The sequence below is a fragment of the Pelophylax lessonae genome, assembly GCF_965119305.1.
Source record: "Pelophylax lessonae genome assembly, chromosome: 13".
NCBI classification, from domain to species: domain Eukaryota; kingdom Metazoa; phylum Chordata; class Amphibia; order Anura; family Ranidae; genus Pelophylax; species Pelophylax lessonae.
In genome coordinates this window covers 165,596,510-165,624,161 of record NC_138780.1, presented here as the reverse complement: position 1 = coordinate 165,624,161, position 27,652 = coordinate 165,596,510, and the positions used below count along the sequence as shown (strand labels likewise).

The window sequence follows — 27,652 nt, the reverse complement described above, 5'->3', positions numbered from 1 at the left end:
TTTTTTCTTTTCAATGGAGAAATACATAATCTGTTTACAAAATAGCTTTTGAAAAATACAAGGAATACGGGTACTATAAAACAAACCAAACTCCAGTCATAGGACAATACATACATCATGCGGAAGCAACAGTCTGATCCTCAGGTTGTGGAAACAAGTTAAAAGTTAGGTTGGAACATAAAAAGTGGGCAAAAGAAAAAAAAAATAAAATAAAAAAAATAAAAAAAAAGAAGGGTGTACTTGCTATAAAGTAGTGGACTGTAAAAATGGGAGAACCAAAATATCCTTTATTTTCTGTAAACAAATGACTATTCTGATCTGGTGCCGACGCAACTACATGGAACGCATAAGCCTTGCATGGGTTTATTGTAAGGGTGTTCAAAAGCTGTGTGAGGATCACAAGGTAAGAACCTTTATGAAACAAAGGGGTCTGTGGTCAGTGATTATTGCAGAGGCTTAAAGGGAAACGACATGAGCCAAAGTTAGACTCTGGAAAACGTTTGGGGTTTGCTCTAGTAGACTTATTTTAAAGAGTTATTTCAAAAACCCGAACACAGAAAATGTACATGCGTGAGGTGAAAGAAAACCGTGGACCAGCACCGCACTGCCACCAGAGGGGGGCAGTCTTGAGGAACAAGCTTTATCGCAAAAAAAAAAAAAAAAAACTCAGACTGCATTATTTTCATTATAACTAGCTATGACATTATGACGAATACCCCTTATGGATACACTTCCTATATCCTACATAACTGAGGACAGATTACAGCTTAAATTTCAACCAAATGGCAGAATGTTACGAAAAATCTAACAAACTGCAAGATGGATGACTTGCAAATTTCCACCACTTCTTCTCTAGCTTAGCTAGCACACTCATTGTGGCAAATCTATAGTCTAAAAAATAAAAGTTTGAACCTGATTGAAAACTGTATAAAGTTTGTACTGGCCATCACAGGTCACAGGAAACCGATGGTAAGGACATTTCTGTACTTCTCGCAAGCTTTAGAACTGTGATAAGCGTAGACTGGACTTTGCCTATTTGGGTTTAATAACTAATAGCTGTACTTTACATGGTCATGAATGATAATAAAAAACAAAAACAAATCCCTTCAATTGGCCTAAATTGTAGCTTCAACCCTCACATTACAATCTAATGGTTAAGACGAAAAAACAGCAAAATGTTCACTTTCATTTTCAGTAAAGTCATCAAAAAAAATGACAGACATCCAGTGTTGGGACCCAACATGCGCAACTCTAAGCACGTGACAGAAAGCAAAGGACGATTTAAAAGAAACCCGTGTAAAAGATCCTCACTACTGTTAAAAAGGAACAGGAAACATAAAAGTGCATCAGCTGATATTACTTTTTCATTTTTTTCTTAGGCCAATAGTATTGTCAAACTTTGCAAAAGAATTTCAGAGACTAATCATTGGATACACAAAGAAACATGATCAGTCTCACTGGCTCGCTCTCTTCTGGACTGGAGTCCTTTAGTAACGATCATCGTTATCTTTTAGGAGTGATGGCAACTGGTTTATTGAACTTATTCCCACCATACTAACCTGGGCCTCTGGATAGATGGTTACAGCCCAATAATAGGAGTCTACGCAGTTCCCATCACTCTTGTTCTCCTCATTGTCACTCCTTTCCTGGAGAGACCACAGTTTATCTGGCAATAGATTGGTTATGGACCCTGAGGTGTTGAGATTAGGAGGAGTTTTATCGGTTCAGTCTTAGCTTTATAGAATTCTTGATAACTGGAATTGGATTAGCCGGGAGAGCCGGGACATCTGAGAGGTCTGTACTGGACGATCGCTTTAGAAAAACGAGATGGAAAATGGTGGAAAAAAGCGAAAGCAAAGCATAGAAGTTATTTTAAATCCTGTTAGCAGAAGTGAATAACATTTACACCACCATTGGCTCTCACATGTTCCATAGTTACAGTGCCTTGCGAAGTATTCGGCCTCCTTGAACTTTGGGACCTTTTGCCACATTTCAGGCTTCAAACAGATATAAAACTGTAATTTTTTGTGAAGAATCAACAAGCTGGACACAATCATGAAGTAGAACGAAATTTATTGGATATTTCAAACTTTGTTAACAAATAAAAAACTGAAAAATTGGGCGTGCAAAATTATTCAGCCCCTTTACTTTCAGTGCAGCAAACTCTCTCCAGAATTTCAGTGAGGATCTCTGAATGGTCCAATGTTGACCTAAATGACTGATGATAAATAGAATCCACCTGTGTGTAATCAAGTCTTCGTATAAATGCACCTGCACTGTGATAGTCTCAGAGGTCCGTTTAAGGCGCAGAGAGCATCATGAAGAACAAGGAACACACCAGGCAGGTCCGAGATACTGTGGAGGAGAAGTTTAAAGCCGGATTTGGATACAAAAAGATTTCCCAAGCTTTAAACATCCCAAGGAGCACTGTGCAAGCGATAATATTGAAATGGAAGGAGTATCAGACCACTGCAAATCAACGAAGACCTGGCTGTCCCTCTAAACTTTCAGCTCATACAAGGAGAAGACTGATCAGAGATGCAGCCAAGAGGCCCATGATCACTCTGGATGAACTGCAGAGATCTACAGCTGAGATGGGAGACTCTGTCCATAGGACAACAATCAGTCGTATACTGCACAAATCTGGCCTTTATGGAAGAGTGGCAAGAAGAAAGCCATTTCTTAAAGATATCCATAAAAAGTGTCGTTTAAAGTTTGCCACAAGCCACCTGGGAGACACACCAAACATGTGGAAGAAGGTGCTCTGGTCAGATGAAACCAAAATCGAACTTTTTGGCAACAATGCAAAAGGTTATGTTTGGCGTAAAAGCAACACAGCTCATCACCATGAACACACCATCCCCACTGTCAAACATGGTGGTGGCAGCATCATGGTTTGGTCCTATTTTTCTTCAGCAGGGATAGGGAAGATGGTTAAAATTGATGGGAAGATGGATGGAGCCAAATACAGGACCATTCTGGAAGAAAACCTGATGGAGTCTGCAAAAGACCTGAGACTGGGATGGAGATTTGTCTTCCAACAAGACAATGATCCAAAACATAAAGCAAAATCTTCAATGGAATGGTTCACAAATAAACATATCCAGGTGTTAGAATGGCCAAGTAAAAGTCCAGATCTGAATCCAATCGAGAATCTGTGGAAAGAACTGAAAACTACTATTCACAAACACTCATCAACCTCACTGAGCTTGAGCTGTTTTGAAAGGAGGAATGGGCAAAAATTTCAGTCTCTCGATGTGCAAAACTGATAGAGACATACCCCAAGCGACTTAGCTGTAATCGCAGAAAAAGGTGGCGCTACAAAGTATTAACTTAAGGGGGCTGAATCATTTTGCACGCCCAATTTTTCAGTTTTTTGTTATTTGTTAAAAAAGTTTGAAATATCCAATAAATTTCGTTCCACTTCATGATTATGCCCCACTTGTTGATTCTTCAAAAGAAATTAGTTTTATATCTTTATGTTTGAAGCCTGAAATGTGGCAAAAGGTCGCAAAGTTCAAGGGGGGCGAATACTTTTGCAAGGCACTGTACATATTTGTGTATAATGACATAATGAACTTGAAGGGGTTGTACCCTAAAAAAAAAAAAAAATAGATCCTGTTCCTTTAAAGCATGAACACAACCTATAGTTCTTGTGTTGTGTCATTTGGCCCCTATATCATCTAAAAAAACAACCTGGTTGATCATGCCTGGTTCTGCCCTCCCCCTGTAAACTGAGCATGGTTTATCATGACTGCTGAGCCCTGACACAGTGGTCAGTTTACATGCCTCCAACATCCTGTCCTCCTCTCCCCCCCTCCTTCCTGTCTGTCAGCTCTGATACACTCCCTGGCCCTCCCCTCATGCTGGTATAATAACAGAGTCTTCTTTCTACAATCCCGTTACGTTAAATTACATGCCCCAGTGTATGTGTTTTTTTTTATTTAAATAAGTCTCTATATACCTTATACTTGTAGCCACCTCTCTCTTCTCCTCCTCCTGGCTGACGTCAGTGGGAGTTTCTCAACCCCGCCCGCTGTAGCTGTCAGATCGAGAGAGGAGGACGGTCATGTGAGCGCCAAATAAGTTATATAGCGGCTTACTTAAAAAAAAAAAAAACACACCTACATTAACTGATGTGCCCCAGTGTAAGAGAAGGGATTGTAGAAAGACTCAGTGACTTAAAAATGGGATTTTTGACTTACAGTAAAATCCATTTCTCTGATGTTCATTGACGGACAGTTCCTGTCATTCTTGACCATTGGGTTATGCTGCCCCTTACAGGAGTAGGACACTAGGCACAAAAAAATTCTGGCTACACCCATGGGTAGTCCCAAGGAGTATATTCCCTCTTCCTGCTATAGTCACTCAGTTTTGTTACAAGCAGTGTCAGGAGAATTATAACTCCACAGAGAGTGGGTGCTGTGTCTGTCAAACAGAGAAATTGATTTTATGATCAAAAATCCCATTTTCTCTTTCGTTCATTTATGGACACAGCCCCTGTCATTCTTGACCATTTGGACGTCCCAAAGCAGTGTTAAACATGAGGGATGGGAACGGCAAAAAAAAAATCCCAAGGCTAAACAGCCAACCAGGCAACAGGAGTGCAACCAAAAACAACTGAAGCCCGTTAAAAAAAAAATCTCACCCTAATAAAAGATCAGATCCTCTAAAAAGCAGCCTGCAAAACTTTGTGGCCAAAAGAAGCATCGACCGATGCCAACTCATCAACTTTTAGAACTTTGTGAAAGTGTGCACTGACAACCAACCAGGTGGCCGCCTTGCAAACCTGCGCAACAGACGGAAGGCCCAGGAGACACTAAGTGTCCGAGAAGAGTGCACCCTGGGAAAGAAGGAACCTGACCTCTGATGGAATATGCCCAAATAACCGTCTGTCTGATCCATCTGGAAATGGTTGCAGAGGAAGCAGACAACCCTTTCCAAGGCCCATCCGTGAGCACAAATAGTGAGTCTGACTTCCTAATAGATTCCGTAGCTGCAAGGTACATTTTAATTGCCCAGACCACATCCAAGGCATGCAAGGCAATTACCTTCAGATGTTTTGGCCTTGGACACAGGGAAGGCAACAGAATGGCTTCATTCAAAGGAAAATCAGGGACAACCTGATGAAGAAACGATGGACAGGGGCGAAGAACCACCTCATTTCTGTGAATCCCCAAGTAAGGTGAACGACGGGATAACACCGCCAGTTCCGACACCCTGTGTGCAGAGGTGATAGCCACCAAAAATGCCACTTTGAGACAGCGTAAGCAAGGGAATCTCCCGAAGATTCTCAAAAGGAAGGCTTTTGGAGGACCCAAAGCACCAAATTGAGGTCCCAAGGCGGCAACGGAGACCGCACTGGAGGAATCAAATGTCAGACCCACTGAAGAAAAGAATGTACCAGGAAGTGAGTGGCCAAGGGTCGTTGGAAGAAGACCGCCAAAGGTGGATACTTGGCCCTTGATGGTACTCAAGGCCATTTTCTGACACACACGTTGAAGGAAGGTCAAGATCCGAGCCACTGAGAATGAGCTTCCAGGTACGATGGTTAATCTTCCTAGTAGTAGATTTCCTAGCTTTTAACAGCATTGGAATAACCAACTCCGATAAATCTCTATCCATCAGCACCGTCAAAGCCAGCGACTGTAAAGCAGGATGGGAGATTGGTCCTTGGGACAGCAGATCCTCCGAGAGGAAGCTTCCAAGAAGCTCGGCATTCCAAGCCCGGCAAGGCCAGTCCGGAGCCACTAAGATAACCGGAATCCCTTCTGCCTCGTTCCTGCGTACAATACTTGGCAGCAGCTTGAGAGGAGGGAAGGCGTAAATCACGATACTAACCCCACGGGGCCACCGGCGCGTCTGTGGCGTCCGCCAGAGGATCCCGTGACCGAGCCACAAACCTCTGCACCTTTCTCTTGAGCCGAGAAACCAAAAGATCCACCTCTGGGATGCCCAACTGGAGACACAACTGATGAAACTCCCCTTGGTCCAACGCCTTCCAGTTTTACACCCCAGGAATGTGTACGGCAGAGAGGGCTGGAATGAACCGTTCTACCCACCTTAAAATGTCGGCTACCTCCAGAGCCACCAGAACACTTTTTGTGCCCCCTTGGTGATTGACATAAGCCACGGCCATGGCATTGTCCGATTTAATGTGCACTTGACTTCCCTATAGATGATCCGTCCAATAGTCCAGGCACAGTCTGATCGCTCAGAGTTCCAAGACATTGATCGGTAGTCTGGACTCTTCCAGTGTCCAGATCCCATGAGCAGGATTTTTGCAGAGGAAGCCTCCCCAGCAGGACAGGCCGGCATCCGTGGTGACCATTGTCCAATACAAGGGGAGGTAGGATTTACCCAGCCGAAGCGCCGGAGAGCGAAGCCACCATATCGGGGACTCCTTCGTTTCCCAGCTCAGCCGGATCGGATTATCCAGAGACCAGAGGGTCTTGTCCCATTTTGCCAGAACCTCCCTTTGCAGGGACCTTGTATGTTACTGTGCAAACAGAAACGCCTTGAAGGTAGACCTCAGGCCCAGCACCCGCATGCAAGCCCGGAGGGATGAGGAAGAGGCTAATATACCCTTTGGTTCTGATGCTGATGGCAATATATCCATTTGATATGCTTGTACCAAGAATTTGAGAGTATTTTTATACCTTTTATCAAATAAAACCTTTATAGAGGATAATGCACTAGGCCGGTGCACCCTTGTGTTTGCTTTTACGATTTTAGTGGTCTCAGACTACCCTGGTCTTGAAAGAGGCTGCAAGGCCGAAGCACAAGTCGAAGGTCTTCCGTAGCTGCATGAGTGTGGCTGGATATGGTTAGAGGGTTACCGCTCAGAGCGCAGGAGATAGGTGCTTTGCTGGACAGCAGGAGACCAATTGCAGCCTGCAATTTCTGGAGTTTTTGCAGAGGAAGCAACACTCTGGCTGAGGCCGAATCCACCCAGATAGTCCAGTTTTGTGGATGGAACCAGAGCAGCTTTCTGAAGGTTCAGAACCCAACCAAAATACCTCAGAGATCGCAGAGTAATCTCCAAGGTGTCCATCAGAGCAGTCAGAGACTCTGCTCGCAGAAGATCATCCAGGTACCCTAGTACCTCGATCCCCCGCTGATGCAACAATGCTAGCACCGGGGCCAACACTTTGGTCTCGCCTCCACTCCTCGGGTCTTCACAAAGGTAAATGCCACAAACTAATAATGCTCCTCGCCCACGGCAAAGCAGAGGAAGTGCTGGTGACCGACATCATATTGAAATGTGAAGGTAGGCGTCCCTGAGGTCGACAGAAGTGAGAAAATCCCCCAGATGTAAACAGGTTTGAGTAAAACCCCTGAAAACATTCTGAAGCTGGAACAGGGACAATCACCCCATGCAGTAACAGGTCTTGCACTGCCCCAAAGTGACCCCGTAAGCGATCTGGGGACAAGTGCAGGTTGAAAGGGAAGAACCTTTCTGGAGGAAAAGACCAAAAACTTGATCTTGTAGCCGGACTGAATGACTTTGTGGACCCACTTGACCTTGAGGGGAGGGTGGATGTCCAAACTGAGGGTAGTGGATTCAGCCACCCTCTCTGGGGCTGCTCCACATAACTCCCGACCAGTAGGCTGCAAAGCCGCGGCCTAAATTTGGGGCTGAATCCGCGGGTGCCAAACCATCGCTCCCCCAGCCCAACAACTGCAGGAGGGAGCCCAGAGGATATCCCAACCATGGTTAGCAGGGGAACCCTGCTCAACCCCCGCTGTGCACCAGGAAAAACCCAGTTAGAAGCAACTCCAACAAGTCCTCCTTAAGAGCGTGTGGCGCAAAAAAGGTTGGGTGGGTGGCCTGAAGATCAAGTCTGTCAACCAGTCTGGCAGTTGATATTTTATTCCTGTGAGAATATGCTAACAAAGATAGGAAAAAAATCCATTTAAAAAGAAAAAAAGAAAAAAAAAGCCAGGACCAGAGATCCCAGCAAGGAACTAGGCCCTTACTCCTGACTAGGCAGAAAAAAAAACTGAGTGCCTATAAATGAGTGTGGGTATATACCCCCTGGGACTACCCATAGATGTAGTCAAGCTTGTTCCTGCCTTCTGTTCTACTCCTGTAGGGGGCAGTATAACCCAACAGTTAAGAAGAATCAGGAGCTGTGTCCCTCAATGAAGGAAAGCAAAATGGAGATTAAGCTATATATCCTGTCCTCTATATTATTTATGGATAAATTAAACACAATTGGTCCCAAGACTAAACCCTGAGGTACCGCACTTACCACTCCAGACCAGTACACGTTATTTATCACTACCCTCTGGACGCCCCCCTGTAACCAGTTTTCTACTCTGCTATGTGTCTCTAGTAGTCTTTTCAAGCTGCCCTTATTTAGTTCTTACACTTCTTAGTGCATTCCTTGTGTTGGAATGCTGACAATACCCCCTCCGCATTATATTGTTTAAAGGCCATTTTTTTCTCCAGAATAAGATTTTTAACGTCATGGTTTAGCTACTCAGGTTTGACCTTCGCTCTTCTATATTTATTGCCCATTAGAATGCACTGTGCGATACCTTTGTTTAATATGTTCCTAAAGCTTTCCCATTTTTCCTCCGTGTTCAATGTTTCTAGGATTAGATCCCAATTGATGTCCTGTAGTATTGAGCACAGTTCGGAAAGGTTTGCTCCTTTGAAATTTAGAGTTATTGTGCTACCCCCTCATGCCTCCTTTTCCTATGATTACGCTAAATGATTATCCTGTGATCTCTAGATCCCCGACTATAAACACCAAGAAGCCACATACCATAAAGGATATCCCATAAAGGATGGGGGAAATGGATAACAATCCTAATGTGCCTATAGAGGTTAGATGGAAGTTTGAAGATCTGATCACCAGTTTGTAGTGTAACTCGCTTGTATCAGTGACAATCATCAATGTTGAGTCTGTTTTATATAAAATAATGCCAGACTGCCTGCCAAGGGCAAATGTCACATTTGCTCCAGTTGTTCTAAATGATCCCTTAGCCATTAGGTGATGTTGAATGTACTAAAAAGGAATTCTCACCTGCCGAAAAATGAAGGTGCAACACCAAGTTATTTTAAGCAACATACCTGAGAAGATGGCAAAGCTCCCGGAACAGGAGATGAAGAAGTTTCATCTATTTCATTCTCCTGCAACAACAGCACATGCAAAAACAGTGAAATAAGACCAAAGATGAATTACTGTATGCAAAAAAGTACTAAAACCAAAAGACAACTTCTATACTCAATTCCCAGTCTTCCTGTATGGTTGTCCAATCGGAACTGGAATGTGTGCTTCACTCAGAGTGTAAGAAACCTACCTCTCGTCTCTATTCTCATTTTATTTTTGTATCCTTACCTCCCTTGAAAAGCCTTTGTGCCCGTTGACTGCGTGACATTCTTGAATTGGACAACGATGATTGGGATCTCCCCTTTCTGGACATTGGTTTTGTTAGGAGACTGACTTGTGCAATTTAAATAGTACACAGAGCCTTCTTCACCCCCTACAGACTCAACAAAACCAACCTGTTCAGTTAGTCAGAGTGTTGGAGGTGCGGTAACTCACCGGGTGATTTTTCCCACATATTCTGGTCCTGCCCTAATGCTGTAGGGTACTGGGAAGAGATGCTGGCCCTAATTAATCTAGTTACATCTATCTCAATACACCCCTCCATGAGTGTTTGCTTGTTAGGCCTGGTTGAAAGTCTGATTCCAACTGTAGCACAGCATACTTGGTCAGTTTGCTCCTTTTTTACACCATGAAGGCCATCACGATGCAGTGGAAGAAGCCTTCTCTTCCATCCCTGCCCTTCTGGAAACAGCTTGCGAACAAGATTCAGCCATAGAGCAACACAGGAACAGACAAGAGGTCTGCAATGGATCTTCCAGGAGTCGCAGCCTTAAAGAGGTTCTTCACCAGATGCTGACTCACATTTCTGCCCTCCAAGCAGTTTTAGATGCCAAGTGCAATTCATCCATGAACAGCAGTTGCTATGATGCGGCTGACACAAAACTTGAAATTTCTCAAACAGCATTTAAAAAAAAAAAAAAAAAAAAATGTAATTATGTTAGCAGGACCTGTTCTGACCAGAAAGGGGCTCTGTAGTCTATTCTGAAAATATGCAGCAGTTTGGGGTGTTTACCTGCATTTTTGCATGAAGACCTTTAAAACCGTGCTGAAAATGTATGGCAAAGTAAGTTTTATCCTGCATTATGTTACTAACTTTATTAATTATATCTGGCTTAACAAGCCCTTAGTATTTTGCATTGGCTGCTTCCACAACCAAAACAGCAGCCTGCTACGTTCACATTTAGGAATATGTTGCACCCATATTTAGGGTGTAACATGTTCCACTAATCACGGGTACAATGGTTGCTTTCTGTGGAAAGAAAAACGCACATTGCTCTGAAAATGTGCATTTATTATTTTCCTTACAGGTGAACGTAGTCTTTAAAAGAGAATCTCTGTTTATGGTCAATGGTCACCTTCTGCCTGCACAAGGTAAAAATGAAATATACATGGATGGCATTTCATATTTAGTGGATCAAAAAAAAAATAAATAAAAAAACAACAACAGTGAGGCCTTTATTCTATAAAGAAAAATATATACAAAACACTTTAAATTTTCTTGAACATATTCACTACATAGGTAAAGGAGGATTTGCACCTGTGTGAGGAAAGCTATATGCTTGGAGGACACTCGTCCAATACAAGAAAAAAAAAAAAATGTGCACGTGTGCATGACTGTGGTAGATTGTAGATTCTCTGGAAGGCAGCATCCGGTGTGAGTGGCTATACATACTCACTAAAGAGCAGTGGGATTTGTTGGCAAAATAAACAAACATGATAAACACCTCTGCAGCTGCTTTGAAAAGAAGAACAATGAATATAGTCACCTTTAAAGGAAGCATTTGTGGCAAGCTCTTCTAATGACTCACCTTAAATAATTCCATTTCACATCGGCTTGACTCATCTGAGTCTACAGCAGTGCAGCCATTGCTATCATCCTAAAAAACAAACAAACATCTCAATGGAACAGCAAACAGGCTAAATACACAACTGATACACCTATGTATATAGCATGTGATCACATCTGTAAGAAAAATGGGATCTGACTTACTGTAAAATCCATTTCTCTGATGTTCATTGACAGACAGTTCCTGATCTTCAACCATTGGAACGTCCCAAAGCAGAGCAGTGTCAAACATTAGGGGTGGGAACATGTAAAGGAAATTCCCAAGGCTAACTATAGTCAACCAGGTTAACAGGAGCTCAACCAAAACAACTGGAGCTCACCTGAAAAAAACAATACACCCCCAAAAAGGACCAGATCCTCTAAACGGCAGCCTGCAAAAACCTGGTTGTCAAAGGAAACTACCGCAGATGCCAACACATCTACTTTATAGCACTTTGTGAAAGAGTGCATCGAAAACCAGGAGGCCGCCTTGCAAACCTGCGTCACTGATGCCTGATGACGGAAAGTCCAGGAGGCATCAATGCGCCTAGACAGGGAAAAGGAGGATCCTAACCCTGGATGGAATAGACCTTAACCATCGTCTGTCTGATCCATCTGGAAATGGTCACAAGAGGAATTAGACAACCCTTTCCAAGGCCCATCCGTGAGCACAAATAATGAGTCTGACTTCCTAAAAGACTCCGTAGCAGCCAGGTACACCCTAATTTCCCGGTCCACATCCATGGCATGCAAAGCAATTTCCCTCAGATGTGTTGGCCTGGGACACAGGGAAAGCAACACGTCTTCATTCAAATTAAAAACAGAAAACCTGAGGAAAGAACGACGGACAGGGGCGAAGAACCACCTAATCACTGTGAATCACCAAGTAAGGTGGACAGGATAAAGCCACCAATTCCGACACCCTGCACGTAGAGGTGAAAGCCACCAAAAAGGCCACCTTCTGGGACAGTGCAAGCAGGGAAATCTCCTGAAGATTCTCTAAAAGAGGCTTCTGGACGACTGAGCGCACCAAATCGAAGTCCAAAGGTGGCAACAGAGACCGCACTGGAGGTGTGAAGTGCCTAACTCCCTGAAGAAAAGTAAACACCAGGGAGTATATGGCCGTTGAAATAAGACCGCCTAGGCCGACACCTACACCGTTGGCGCAACCCCCCCCCCCCCACATCGTTAGCATAGCGCCCTTCCCCCACCCCAGGAGGTGAACTAGACCACCCACACAGCCCCAGCATAAGTGAGGGGTGGGGGACAGATAAAGGGTGGGGGGGCTGACAGGAAGGAGGAGAACCCGGGGGTTCGACCGTCCCAAGGAGGGGGCCATGTCCACCCCAAAACCCTCCAGGGTGAAAGAGGAGACAGCTACTCACCATACCAGGACTCAGGTGGGCACCGCTCCAGACAGAACCCCTCGTCATCAAAATGGGGGCTGTCAGCCAGGAGGAATGCTGCGACTCAAGCCGAGATCTAGTCGTATGGGACCTCTCGAAGCTTTTAACTCGCAGGCCAGCCCCGGGCTGGTGGGGCTATATTGTTGTGGCCGACCTAGCGTGGAGCTGAACCAGACTGAGGTGATCAGTGGATCTAGATTATCCAGCACGTCGCCCAGTCCAGCAGTTGATTGTAGATCTCACAGGAAAAAAAGAGAAAGATTCTATCCAAAAAGAAAAAAATTGCCAGGACCAGAGAGATCCCAGCAAGGAACCTGACTAGGCAGAAAAAAAAAAAAAAACAGAGAGAGAGAGAGAGAGAGAGAGCGAGAGCGAGCGAGAGCATACCCCTAGACTGCCCATAGGTGTAGCCAGACTTTTTTTTCTGCCTAATGTCCTACTCCTGTAGGGGGCAGTATAAGCCAATTGTTAAGAAGATCAGGAGCTGTGTCGGTCAATGAACGAAAGAGAAATTTGCAATTCTGTTTAATTACTCTTGCTAGTCACACAACCCTCCCTGACACACTGCTTAGCCAGATGGGTGACCACTTTTCTATCTTACACTTAATACAGCTTAATGCCCTCCCATCCTACAAGCAAGCTCCTATTGTTAGCAGTCATAACTCTTGCAACACCAAGCAAACCTGATAATCTTTCAGTGCTGACTTCTACTAGTACAGGCAAATTTATATTTGGCTACACACATACAAGAATTAGATACACTGCTCAAAAAAATTAAAGGAACACTTTTCAATCAGGGTATAGCATTGAGTCAATTCAACTCCTGTGATATTGATCTGGTCAGTTAACCACTTGCCGACCGCCTACCGCAGATATACCGCCCCCGCCCCCATTAGGAAGCCGATCCACGGGCACCTGCGATCGCTCCCCGCTTAGAGAGAACGACGGTTTGCTATTGTAAACATGTCTGAAATGAACACAGAGCGCCTGTGATCCTCCTATATAGGGTCACAAGTCTCCATGTTCATTTCACAAGTCCCTCCCTGATACTGTTAGAAAACACCCCCCTAGGCTGACACCTAATCCTTTGATCAGCCCTGGGTTAACCCCTTCCCTGCCAGTGTCATTATTACAGTAACAGTGCATATTTTTAGCACTGATTACTGTAGTAATGTCACTGGTCCCCCAAAAGTGTCAGTTAGGGGTCCGATCTGTCTGCCGCAATATGTTGCAGTCCCGCTAAAAATCGCAGATCACCGCAATTACTAGTAAAAAGTAAAAATGACATAAATCTTTACCCTAGTTTATAGATGTGATAACTTTTGCGAAAACCAATCAAAATACGCTTATTGGGTTTTTTTTTTTTAGCAAAAATATGTAGCAGAATACAACTTGGACTAAAAGGATGAAAAAAATAGATTTTTACATTAATTTTGGGGAATGTTATATAGCAGAAAGTGAAAAAGAAATATATATATTTTTTTCAGAATTGTTGCTCTTTGTTTATAGTGCAATTAAAAAAAAAAAAAAAAAAAAAAAAAAAAAAAAAAAAAAAAAAAAAAAAAAAAAATCGCACAGGTGATCAAATACCACCAAAAGAAAGCGCCATTTGTGGGAAAAAAAAAGGACATCCAATTTTATTTAGGTACAGCGTTTCATAACTGCGCAAATGCCCGTTAAAATAACGCAGTGCCGAATCGCAAAAAATGGCTTGGTCATTAAGGGGGCAAATCCTTCCGGTTCAGAAGTTAAGTAGCAGAGGGGGTTGTTAATCAGTTTTAGCTGCTTTGGTGTTAATGAAACTAACGGGGCACTAGATGGGCAACAATGAGACAACCTCCAAAACAGATTGGTTTTACAGGTGGAAGCCACTGAAATGGTTTCCCCTACTCCTCTTTTCTGACTGTTTTTCCCTAGTTTTGCATTTGGCTAGGGTCAGTGTCACTACTGGTAGCATGAGGCGATACCTTGATCCCGTAGAGGTTGCACAGGCAGTCCAACTCCTCCAGGATGGCACATCAATACATGCCATGGCCAGAAGGTTTGCGGTCTCTCCCAGCAGTCTTAAGAGCATGGAGGTGATTCCAGGAGACAGGCAATTAATCTAGGAGAGCTGGACAGGACCAGAGAAGGTCCTTAACCCATCAGCAGGACCGGTTTCTGCTCCTTTGTGCAAGGAGTAACAGGTTGAGCACTGCCAGAGCCCTACAAAATGACCTCCAGCAGGCCACTGGTGTGAATATCGCTGACCAAACAATCAGAAACAGACTTCATGAGAGTGGCCTGAGGACCCAACATCCTATAGTGGGCCCTGTGCCCGGGACCATGGAGCTTGAATGGCATTTGCATTGACCACCAGAATTGGCAGGTCCGCCACTGGCGCCCTGTGCTTTTCACAGATGAGAGCAGGTTCACCCTGATCACGTGACAGACGTGAAAGGGTCTGAAATACCCTTGGAGAACGTTATGCTGCCTGTAACATCCTTCATTATGACCAGTTTGGTGGTGGGTCAGTGATGGCCTGGGAAGGCATATCCACGGAGGGACGCACAGACCTCTACAGGTTAGACAACAGCACCCTGCCTGACAGATATTGGGATGAAACCTTTGGACCCATTGGTGCAGTGGGTCCTGGGTTCCTCCGGGTGCACAACAATGCCCGGCCTCATGTGGGGAGAGTATGTAGCCAGTTCCTGGAGGATGAAGGAATTTAAACCATTGAATGGCCCCCACGCTCGCCTGATCCAAATCCAATAGAACCCCTCTGGGACATTATGTTTTGGTCCATCTGACGCCACTAGGTTGCACCTTAGTCTGTTCAGGAGCTCAGTGATGCCCTGGTCCAGATCTGGGAGGAAATACCCCAGGGGGACACCATCCATCATATCATTAGGAACATGCCCCGACATTGTAAGGAATGCATACAAGCCCGTGGGGGCCATATAAACTATGGAGTACCATTTTGAGTGGCTGCAATGAATTTTCAAAAAAAATGGACTAGCCTGCTGCATCAATTTTTCACTTTGATTTTCGGGGTGTCTTTGAATTCAGCCCTCTTTAGGTTGTTCATTTTCATTTCTATTAAGCTATGTGGCATCCTCGCTTTCCTAACACATTACCTAGTCCATATTAGTATAGAGATCCACCATGAAATTTTTTGCCCCATTGAGATCTGATGTGTTTTCAAAGTGTTCCTTTAAGTTTTTTGAGCAGTGTAGATAAAGAGAAATTATGTTCATAAGTGAAGTTTCATATTTTGCAAAGCATATGCTGCCAAGAAAAGAGATCACTCAGATAGGTTTACTATCTCACTTTAACATAAGTGTTTCTTACAGACTTAGAGAGATTTAGAGAAGAAAATATTGAATTTAATCCATTTTGGAATAAGGCTGTAAAATAAAAAAAATGTGGAAAAAGTAAAGCGCTGTGAATACATACACACACACACACACACACTAAAACACATAAGTATGAAAGCGATTAACTGATGTGAAAACTGCCTTTCTGAACAGGAAGTCAAAAAAAATCTCCACCCCACCGATGGTGCAAAAAAACAAATAACTGACAAGACCATAAATGATCTTTTGCAGCTGGAGCCCACTTACAATATACTTTGAATAGGCAATAGAGAAAAAAAAAAAAAAAAACATTCTCTAAACATTTAATTTGACATACTATATAGGTGTACCACAAAGAACCAGCTAAAAGTGCAACACAAATACAAACTCACCTCTTCGGTTTTGACTTTCTTGGGACTTTCCTCCTTTTGAGGAGAGGACGTCCGCTTTACACCGGCTACTGGACTTGGCAGTTTCACTGCAGTGCTTGAGAAAGGCTTTGGAACTTGATTCACCAGTCGAGTAGGGGTCACCACCCGAGACACCACAGGTTTTGGTGTTGAAGAGATAGCTGGCGACGTGGCAGTGTCAGCGGGAATGCTTTCGTTCAGATTACCTGCAAGAAAAGATCTATGATGAAAAACAGCAGCAAGCAAAAGTTAGATTCCTCCAAGAAGTGCAGAAGACTCCAAACTCACCCCGTGATGAGTCTAAGGAATTATTCAAGGACTGCATGATGCTCTCCGCATTTGGTACATTGGTCAAGGAAGAGTTCGTTGGTGTTGCTGGACTGCTTCTACTGCAGGAAGAAAAAGAATAATAATCTTCAAAACGGAACCTTACTGATCAAAAGGGGTTTACTGGTTTAATCAACAAGCACTGCTCTAAAGCAGCATCCCGTAAGAATATACTGTGCTGTGTGTCAGTGCAAATAAAACAGTAGCTGGTCTGCGGAATTTCAGTACTTTCAGTGACACTGTCAATTTGCCCATTGAAAGCAAAATACACAGGGTCAGCAGGTGTCAGTGTCAAGAGAGTGACAAAAGGACAGGAGGCACCTCTAAGTGTAATACGTTGGGTGATTTATTAAAAACAAGTGGTAAACAACTCACAAGAATAATAGGGTTGAATGCCTGTAGACAAGAAGTCCTAAGTGGGTCATCTGTTTCATCCCAGAAGGACAAGCGCTGTCAGGGGGGTCCGTCGCCGTGATGGAATCAGCCGGCTAAAATGGTGTAACAGGAAGCCCGACTCTACACTGGCTGATGGAAACCGAAAACCAGGCCTGAGGCGCAGGGAGCAGTCCAAAAAGTCTATAGAAAAGAGTTTTCCAGTTTACAACTTCAGACGCTGCTAGAGAGACAGGGAGTTTAGTTTTTTCGTTTTCTAAACTCCCTGTCTCTCTAGCAGCGTCTGAAGTTGTAAACTGGAACCTCCTTTTCTATAGGACTTTTTGAACTGCTCCCTGCTCCTCAGGCCTCGTTTTCCATCAGAAAAAATAGTGATGCTCGGCACCCTGCTCCTGCGCTCAGAACCTGGTCCTCAGGCTGCCTCTATCACTGAACTTACACTTGGCATCCACTATGGATAAGCTTTGATGCCCTCTACGACTGGGGTGGTCAACCAGACACTGTAAATAGAAAACTTATTTACAGTGTCTCGTTTTCCATCAGCCAGTGTCGAGTCGGGCTTCCCGTTACACCATTTTACCCGGCTGATTCCATCACGGTGACGGACCCCCCTGACAGCGCTTGCCCTTCTGGGACGAAACAGATGACCCACTTAGGACTTCTTGTCTACAGGAATTCAACCCTATTATTCTTGTGAATTGTTTACGGCTTGTTTTTATTATTATTCATAGCTGGGACATTTTGCCAGCATCCGTATGATCTGCCAATGCTACATGCCAACTGGATATATAATTTTCACCCCCATGTTCAGAGAGACTGCGGAACAGACAATGAACATACATCAAGCTCTTTTATCTCACGACTCCGAAACCTGCTGTTTACATGTACAGTAGATGGAGTGTATATAATAAACTAAAACCAGAAAACCCCTTCCAGCTAGTATAACACAAAACCTATTAAAATGGGAATAGGCCATCTTAACAGATATGAAGTCACAAAGAAAACCTAGTACAAAAAAAATTGTATAAGGGTATGAGGTAATCTTACCCCTGAGACAATCCTGAGGCATTCAATGGATTGGTCTTGGTGGTGTTGGTGGGAGAAGGCACAGACATACTGTTGTCACTGTCCACGGATAAGTCCAGGCTGCTATCATGCAGACCCACCAGCTTCACACCTTCCGTAGAATGCTGTAGAACCAAAAAAAAGAGAAAAAACGCTTAGACTAATTCTCTGAATCCTAATGACAAACTCAAACTGGTTTTGAGCTCTAAACATGGCATGGCAGCTCAATGCCAGGGGATAGTTGGATTTCATCCTAAAAGCAGCTCTAGTGCTGGTATAACAAATATAAGATCTTCTGCATGGCTGCCCCTGAGAGATAATCGTCTCATAAGAATAGAGAATCCTGGGAAGAACAAGACTGATGCTGCTTGTCAGGTGCTAGACTTTTACCTTTTTCTTCTTAGGGAGCACATGTGTGGGTAGAAGCTGATGAAGCTGCTTCCTTTTCACATGCATGGCTGCAATCTTCATGTCTACTTCAAACATCTTGCTGTTTATAGCTTGTCTATAAACTATACAAAAACAAAACAAACAGTCAGATAAGCAGTCACATAAAGGGAGGTGCACAACCTGTCTTTTTACAACATTTTTCATTTACAGGCTAGGACACCCCCCCCCCCCCCCCCCCCCACCCAAGTGTAACTGTTGATCCATGATCTGCTAAGGAGAATCCATATGAGCCGGCTAAGGATAGGTCTTAAGGTCATTTGTGCTGAAAAAAGATGTCCAACCCTTCTAGGAGGCCAAAAAAAAAAAAAAAAAATAGGAGCATGTGGATCAGGGGAGGGGTTATATTAACTGGCTTGCAAGTTTTGTTGCCAGTGTTCAGTCCTCCTTTAGGTAGCACCATAACCCAGTTGTTCCAAGAATACCAGATCCTTCAATGAATGACAGAAATTCTAAGTATGGAATTGTATAAGGAACTATTCAGTCATCTGGCAGAACGTGCCATTTCAAGTCTAGATTTATGTGGTATCTACTAACTTGACACAGACACATCTGTTATATTTAATGCAAAATGATGTGAGCCCAGTTACCTGTATCTGTGAAGGACTGAATGTCAAAAGTAAGGTCAACGCTGAGATTTTCTGAGTTTTCCATCTTTTTAAATACAAGTCCGATTACCCACATAGTCCGGAATTCTTCCCTAAATTGAGAAAACATCAATAATCATTCTGGAAGTTTGCTTTCATTTTTTATAGGAAAACTCTTTTAGAAAAAAAAAAAAAAAAAATGTAAGTATCTACACTCAAACAACAAAATATTAATACTGCAGCTTACTTATACTTAGATGTAGTGGCTGAATTGGTTACCTTATTTCCTGTTAAATGATTTTGTTTTTTCAATAGCAAATCATATTAACAACTGAACAACCCACACACAGGGGCTAAGGAATCAAGAGAAAATTACTCATAAGAAAACAGCAGGATTGATGGGGTAAATACAAATTCTCGCCAGGCAGACTGTACAGAGGGTATACTCAAATGAGTGAGCAACTGGAAACGAGTTGCCTCAGGGAGATGAGCAGCTCTCAGAGAGGAAAGGAAGGAGGTGGGTTAGGTCTGGGGGAGAGAGGAAAAATGAAAGCACAAGGAAGGGGCTAAAGCAGTGATGGCGAACCATGGCACTCCAGATGTTTTGGAACTACATTTCCCATGATGCTCATGCACTCTGCAGTGTAGTTGAGCATCATGGGAAATGTAGTTCCAAAACATCTGGAGTGCCAAGGTTGGCCATCACTGGACTAGAGGGTGAGTGGGAAGAAAGGTTGAGGAAGAACCCCTACAAACTCGGGTCCCAATCCAAGTAGGAGTCTAAGGCTCCATTCACACTAGTGCAACTTGTCATGCAACTTTGGTCATCAAAGTTGCATGACAAGTTGTTCCCCATGTTTTGCAATGATAACCATTCATATATGCATGACTTAATAGTAATTTATGCACTACTTTGGTCTGACTTTCATGCGATTTGAAGGCCATAGATGTCAATGTTAACCCTCAAAAGTTGCATTAAAGTCATACTTGTCCATTATCACTGATCAAAGCCAAAATCTTATCGAAAGTTGAATCAAAGTTGCACTCCAAAGTTGGGCATATAAAGAGTATTCAGATGAGCGCTGTGTAGGTTACTGCAGGTAAAGAAATACAGGGCTGAGTCTTGTATTAAAGTGAGCGGTGCTCACTGCATAGTCTAATAAGAGTTCATATGGGGGGGGTTAAGGTGGATAGCAGTAGACAGGCAGCCAGCTCATTAGAGTAGGAAGGGCTCTGTGGAAGGAAAGCAGACAAAAAAGCAGTGCAACTCTAAGTGCAGTATTATACAGTATCAAGGATACACTTTATTAGGATGCACTCAGAATGGTGAGGTAGTAAAAGCATATACCGTATTTTTCGCTGTATAAAGACGCACTTTTTCTTCCCTAAAACTGGGGGGAAAAAGTTGGTGCGTCTTATACGACAAATACACATTTTGCCTGCATTGTAGAAGAAAAAAAAAAATCATTGCCACTAACCATTAAAGTAAGTGTTGCGGCCGCGGCTGGTACTCCGGAGTATTCAAATTACACTGGCCGCTGTCTCTGTCTCGGCTCCAGTGTGTGTGTGTCACCTCCCAATGCTGCTGACTGGCCGAGGCGAGCGGGGCCGGGAAAAGCGGCAATGCCGATTGGTTTGGAGAAGTGTGGGTGGGCGGGAGCCAGAGCAAGAGAGCGGAGCAGCTTTCCAGGCAGCACAGCACAAGGAACGAACCCGCTTACCAGTTACCACAGACAGTGAAGGCAAGACAAACAGGATGGTAAAAACCTCCACTCACCTCTGGCGCTTTGTATAATTATTTCAGCCTCGCTGACACCTCGATCAGGAACCTGTTAAATTAGACCGCCAGCACTTCTGATGTCTCTCAACATCTGTGGCAACCTTATTTAAATCGTTGTTCTGAGGCGCCGGTGGGTTCCCGTACTCCGCTTTTTTTAGTGACCAGCACAACACCAACCAGTACTGTGCAGACACAGATTATACATCAGCAGAGTACTAGAAACTCCTCAAAACTTTCCCTGAGGACAGCAAAGACCTGAGAATCTTTATTTACTAGATTTTCCTCCTTTAAAATTGGGTGCGTCTTATATTCCGGAGCGTCTTATACGGTGAAAAATACGGTAGTCAGCCATCATTCCCTATGGAAATGGCATGTTTGAAGGTTTACATAAATAAGATAACATTGTTTCTGCTTCCAACTCAGCCACAGGAAAAGACCAGCTGCATTTCTAGAAAGATCAACAGGTATTTTCTGTTCTTGCCTAAAATATTTTTGGTCTAGGAAAACGAATGCAGCCACCACAGCTAAGACTTGTAAGATGCAATATATTACATTTTTGTTGTTGGGTGTAGTTATGCTTGAGGTTTTATTACAGTACAAGCGCACATCTATAACATGCAGTGCAAAAAAAAAAAAAAAAAACGAATTACAGAAAAAACATAAAACCTAACTGCCAAACATGTTGTCTCAATTTACACTGGATCTGACCAGTGCAAGATCAAAAATCATCCTGGAAAAATCACTCAAAAAAGCGCAACAGCATTCATTATTATTCAATCCTTAGTGTGAAGGGGGAATATTCTGGTCTCACATGAATGACAGCTTCGAGTCAGCTGGAGCTGCTGACATCACAGCCAAGATTTTGGCACCCAGCAGCAGTCTCAGGGCTTTTGAATGTCTACACAAGGTAGGATTTCACAGGTAAAGAACATGCCTAAGATATGCTAAAAAAAATGGATTTTTGTAAAATCTTACCGTAAAATCCTTTTCTCTTAAGCTCATTGACAGACGTAGTCGTCGTTGATTAATAACAACTCGGGTTATGCTGCCCTCTACAGGAGTAGGACTAGACAGGAAAGAAAACATTCTGGCCACACCTTAGGGGCAGTCCCAGAGGGTATATCGGATCCTCTCTCTCTCTGCTACAGCAAATCAGTTCTGTCACAAAGCAGTGTTTAGAGAATTTAACCCAACCCAACTCAAAAACAGAGGGGCGGGTACTACGTCTGTCAATGAGCTTAAGAGAAAAGGATTTTACGGTAAGATTTTACAAAAATCAATTTTTCTCTGTCGCTCATTGACAGACGTAGTCCTCGTTGATTAATAACTCGGGACGTCCCAAAGCAGTACCACAAATGAGGGGTGGGAAAATGGAAATCAAAATCCAATCTAGAAGGCCCAACCGGTGCCAACTAGAAGTTTTAAAGGCTCATCAATCACACGATGAGACTCAACTGAAATTCCAGCGGAAAAAAACCCTTGAGGTAGACCACCGGTCTCCACAAATTGCAGCCTGCAAAACCTTGCATTTAAATGAGGCATCCGCCGATGCCATCACATCAACTTTATAAAATTTAGTAAAGGTATGTACCGACGACCAGGTGGCCGCCTTGCACACCTGGACCACTGACGCCTGATGGCGGTAGGCCCAGGAAGTACTGAGCGCTCGAGTGGAGTGCGCCTTAACAGGGAACAGAGGATTCCGACCCTTAATAGAATAAGCCTGTACCACCGTCTGTCTAATCCATTTGGAGATAGTCGCGGCAGATGCAGGCAACCCCTTTCTGGGGCCATCCGTGATCACAAAAAGTGAATCCGTCTTACGGAACGTTTCCGTAGCCTTCAGGTATACCCTGATTGCCCGAACCACATCCAAGGAATGCAACGCATATTCCCGAGGATGATTGGGCTGAGGACACAAGGAAGGTAGCACAATATCTTCATTCAAATGAAAGTCTGAAACCACCTTCGGAAGAAAGGATGGCTTCGGATGAAGAACTACCTTATCCCTATGAACCACTAGATATGGGGAATGGCATGATAATGCAGCCAGTTCTGACACCCTGCGTGCAGAAGTGATAGCCACCAAGAAGGCCACCTTCTGAGATAATGTAAGCAAGGGAATCTCCCTGATATTTTCAAAGGGAGGTTTCTGCAGAACCGACAAAACCAAATTAAGATCCCAAGGTGGTAAGGGCGCGCGGACTGGCGGAGCCAAGTGCCGCACCCCCTGGATGAAATTCCGCACCAGGGAATGAGTAGCCAAAGGCTTCTGAAAGAAGATTGCTAATGCTGAAACCTGACCCTTGATGGTGCTCAAGGATAGTTTCTGCTCAACCCCCTTTTGCAGAAAAGCCAAGATTCGGGTCACCGAATAGGTTTGTGGGGGAAATCCCAAAGATTCACACCACGCAATATAAGTCTTCCATGTGCGATAATAGACTTTGCTGGAAGTCGCTTTCCTTGCTTTAATTAGAGTAGGAATAACTGAAGCTGACAACCCTCTGCCCTTCAGTACCTGGGTCTCAATGGCCAGGCCATTAAAACCAGCGACTGTAAAGCACGATGGAAGATCGGTCCTTGAGACCGCAGATCCTCCCCGAGAGGAGGTCTCCAAGGAGCGTTCGCGACTAGCATGTCCAAGTCGGCCTGCCCGGCCTGACGAGGCTAGCCTCGAATTTCCAGGATAACTGGAGTTCCCTCCATCTCTATCCTGCGGAGAAATCTCAGCAGCAACTTGAGAGGGGGGAAGACGTATAGTAGCTGATACTGCCTTTGTAGGCCGTTTAGCGCGTCTGCTGCGTCCGCTAGAGGAACGTGGCTGCGCGTTACCAACCTCCGCGCCTTCCTGTTGAGCCGATATGCCAAAAGATCCACCTCCGGGATGAAGACACAGATGGTGAAATCCTTGGTGATCGTGAGTCATCACCCTGATATTGTCTGACTGGATCCGAACCAGGCTGCCCTAGAGCTGCTTGGTCCAGGCAATCCGACAAAGTCTGATCGCTCTCTGTTCCCACACATTTATCAGAAACTTGATTCTTATCAGGAGTGATGATTTTTCCTGGTTGAGCATTAGAGACCGAAGTCACCAGACTAGAGGCTCCTTGGTCTGTTTGCTCAACCGGATCCGATTCCTGTAGGGAACTGAGACTAATCTTTGGAAAAGGTAAAGAAAATGATCTGTTCAGGGAACGGTAACTACCGCTCCCTGTAGCACCTAAATGTTGGAAGGGAAGAATCGCACCGGTAGCAGTGATCGATACTCGATCTTGTGTCCTGATCGTATGATCTCCTGAACCCCTTAGTCCGAGATTCAGGAAGGCTCTAGCTCTGAATGCCGGTGAAGACGTCCCCCCACCCTCAAGCCGGGTGGGGGCGCACCTTCAGGCTGTATTAGCCTTAACTCAGGTTTGGCTGAGTCGGCCTTTTGTTTGCCCGACCAGCGCCTCTTGAACCCTCCTAGAGGGGCTTTGCCTTTCCCGCTCGCGCCAGCGGAGCGAACGAACCCTTTATGTGCGGCAAAGAAAGGTCCACGCTTGTTACGAGGTCCTTTAGCTTTAGCAAAAAAGTGCTCTTGCCCCCAGTGACATCCTTAATGATCTCATCTAGGGTGGCCCCAAATAGGCGATTCCCCTGAAAGGGGAGATTCGCCAAGGCTTTTTTGGAACCTAGATCCGCTGACCAGCATTTTAACCACAGCACACGTCTGAGGATTACCGCTGACATAGATGATTTCCCCTTTAGGTCATGGCGTACCAATCTTGCCCATTCCGTTAATGTCTGTGAAACTAAACCAATGACAATCACTGGTCTAAAGGCTGACCCTATCAGGGAAAAAATCTTCCGATAGACCGGATCTTTAAAGGACGGAGCGTCCTCCAAGGGGATAACAGTGGCTTTATTCAGTCTGGAAATAGGTGGATCCACCACTGGTGGTACCGTCCATTTCTTAATGAGGGATTCCTCAAACGGATTGCGTCTAGCAATGCGCTTGGAAACAGCAAAGGTACGTTTTGAATGATCCCATTCCTCTTTAATTTTATTACCAAAACATTTGGGTAAGGGAAAAACCTTCGCCGTCTTGGTAGGTTTAGCCCCGGTTCACACTAGGGCGACCTGTGAGGCGACCTGGTCGCCTCACAGGTCGCCTCCCATAGGGAAGCTACGGACCCGTTCTAATAGGAGCGACACAAGTCGCTCCGACCTAGAAAAAGGGTCCGGAGCTTCTTTGGGGCGACCAGGAGGCGACCGCCATAGACTTCAATGTTATGAAGTCTGTGGCGGCCGCTCCGAGGTCGCGGCGCGCTGCTCGCACCGCGATCTCGGAGGTCGCCCCTGAAAGTAGCGTCGCGCCAGTGTGAACCGGCGCTAACTAGTACCAAAGGGAATTTCCATATCAGTTGCCTCTGCCGGTAAAACCTCAAGTCTTAAGGTTTCCCGGACCGCCACAACTAGTGCGTCCACCAATGCTTCTTCTTGTGCTATTGCGGAGGCAGAAACGTCCTCCTCACTGTCTGAGGGAACTTTACCTGAGACAACAGCCCCTGCAGAGGGACCTGCAGCTGCAATGACCATCTCAGAATCTGAAGTATCAGATGACATAGGGGTAGGCGGGGGTCGCTTTCTTGACCCCCGTCCCTGACAGGCCGTCTCCATCCGAGACACCAAAGACTCCAAAACTGCTGTGAATGCATCCATACTCTGTGAACTGGAGGGTCCTGTGGCCACCTCGAGGGAAACAGGTGGGGGTACCTGTGTGGCAGGGTCCATGATTATTCCAGACACTTGCCGGGAAAAAATTATTTTGCCAAAAAAAAAAAAAAATAAAACCTTTTTTTTTTCCTTTAGACCCCCAGCGCCACAGCGCCCCTCAGTGTTACCTGCTTAGGGACCCCTACAGAGCGAGAGAGAGAGAGAGAGACCCCAAGGCTCACCACTTGATGCTCAGAAGTTTCAATACAACCTGTTCCAGCAGTCTTTGGCTGGCTTTCCCGGGTAAAAGGAGGCGGCTCCGCCCCTTTGCACGCCTTCCGGCACCTCCCCTTAGCTCCTCGAGGTGTTTGGTCACCTCAAACATGGCCGCCCCCAAGCTGGAGACACAAGGCTACGCCGGGTAAAAGGAGGCGGCTCCGCCCCTTTACAAGTCTTCTGGCGCCTCCCCATAGCTCCTCGAGGTGTTTGGTCACCTCAAACATGGCCGCCCCCATGCTGGAGACACGAGGCTACGCCAATATGGCGGCCTCGTGCGATCTGTAAGACAATGGCGGTGGCCTGTATCGGATAGTGGCGCTAGCAGCGGCCTCGGGATGTCTATGTTCGGCCTGGCGGCCTGCGGGAGTATCTTGGCCCCACAACCTTCACCCTGAATGGTGATAAGCCTGGCCGGCGGTACAGGACCCTGGCGGTCCGCATGCGGTCCGTGGGCCGTCGGGAGGCAGCCCTCTGTCCTTCCGAAGTGACCCTTTGCTGGAGGAATGGCGATCTGGACTGCAGTGACTCAGGCACCTCCCCATTAGGCATCGGCCTGTGTACACCTCTGACAGGTAGGATACCTTTTACTTCAATAGTAATGCCCCTTATAGTACTGCCACTGACTTCAGTCACCCTTACAGTCTTGCAATGACCTTAGATAGTCAGCTCCCAATCCAAGCCTTTGTTCACAAAAAATCACACTCAAATTGGGGGATCTGTGACCCGTTATAGGATAGAGGGGAGACCCATCCTACCATTCCAGAGAGGGGCCCGCGTCCACCACAAACCCGACAGGGGGGGAGGGGGAACATACTACTCACCATACCGGAACCAGGCGGGCGCCCACTCCTGACAGAACCCCTCTCCACCGGGGTGGGGGGGGGGGCTGTCGACCAATACGGACGCCGTGACTCTGTTGGTCATTGGCGTCAGGCGAGACGTTTTACTCGCAGGGTCAGTCCCCGTCCAGTGGGACTATGTCGTGGCCGACCCAGCGCGGAGCTATGGCCTGCACGTGCTCGTAGGCTGAACTGGGGTGACCACTGGATCTCAACATCCAGCCCGTCGCCCAGTTACAGCTTGCTTGAAGATCTCACAGGAACACTGGAGAAAAAAAGCTGTCTAAAAAAATCTAAGAAAAATTCCTGCCAGTACCGAAGATCCTAGCAAGGCATCTAGGTCTTTACTCCTAACTAGACAGAAAAAAACTGATTTGCTGTAGCAGAGAGAGAGAGAGGATATACCCTCTGGGACTGCCCTAAGGTGTGGCCAGAATGTTTTCTTTCCGGTCTAGTCCTACTCCTGTAGAGGGCAGCATAACCCGAGTTGTTATTAATCAACGAGGACTACGTCTGTCAATGAGCGACAGAGAAACATTTTTATAGGGGGAGTGCTGTTGAAATTAACGGTCCGATGACAGTGTCTTTTTATGGTTGTCAACTTCACTATATTTGTTACTACCAGAAATTTTAGAAAAAGGGTATACAGCACAAGGCAAGCGTCTCCCACTCATCCATGTTCATATGTACAGCCATCCATGCAATACATTTCATGGCAGTACAGACCAGTTTTGAAAGCTCAGGACATCACATAAACCAGCACATTCCAGTGTGTAAAGAAAGGCTGCATTTTAGCTCTGGTCAGCAGATTGCTGTCAATTGACAAGCTTTTTCCTGCACAAACTAAACTTGCAGACAAAAAAAGCCACCCATTTCATGCTCTCAGCAGTCTGATCACCTTTAAAATAAAAATATAAAAGTTTTCTACCAAACAAGAAAAAAAAAAAAAAAAAAAAAAAAAAAAAAAAAAAAGGCAACTTGAAAAGTGAAGCGAGCATGCATTCTGCCTTTTATCATTATGTTGTAGTGAATTTCCTGATGGGGGGGGGGGGGGGGGGAACAAAAAAAAAAAAAAAAAAACATTTCAGGTTTCAAGATATTTTATTACGTTTTTTTTTTTTTCCTTTTGTTATTCAAAA

The 27,652-nt window shown here is 44.9% G+C and overlaps 1 protein-coding gene across 2 annotated transcripts in view; it reads right to left on the bottom strand.

The window, feature by feature from the left end:
* Nucleotides 1-196: 196 nt before the first annotated feature.
* The window catches only part of PAPOLA (poly(A) polymerase alpha), a 105,920-nt gene continuing 78,464 nt past the window's right edge, over nucleotides 197-27,652 (bottom strand). Inside the window, exons 15-22 of one of the 2 annotated variants that reach the window (XM_082275239.1) lie at nucleotides 18,924-19,033; nucleotides 18,277-18,398; nucleotides 17,869-18,011; nucleotides 16,390-16,487; nucleotides 16,084-16,307; nucleotides 10,931-10,999; nucleotides 9,083-9,142; nucleotides 197-1,812 (exon numbers count right to left, since the gene is read on the bottom strand). In XM_082275239.1, coding sequence (XP_082131365.1) covers nucleotides 1,717-1,812; nucleotides 9,083-9,142; nucleotides 10,931-10,999; nucleotides 16,084-16,307; nucleotides 16,390-16,487; nucleotides 17,869-18,011; nucleotides 18,277-18,398; nucleotides 18,924-19,033 — 922 coding nt within the window. In that variant the 3' untranslated portion in view covers nucleotides 197-1,716. Of the gene's footprint in view, nucleotides 1,813-9,082; nucleotides 9,143-10,930; nucleotides 11,000-16,083; nucleotides 16,308-16,389; nucleotides 16,491-17,868; nucleotides 18,012-18,276; nucleotides 18,399-18,923; nucleotides 19,034-27,652 lie in introns of both variants that reach the window. The other variant, XM_082275238.1, reaches the window with a different exon arrangement.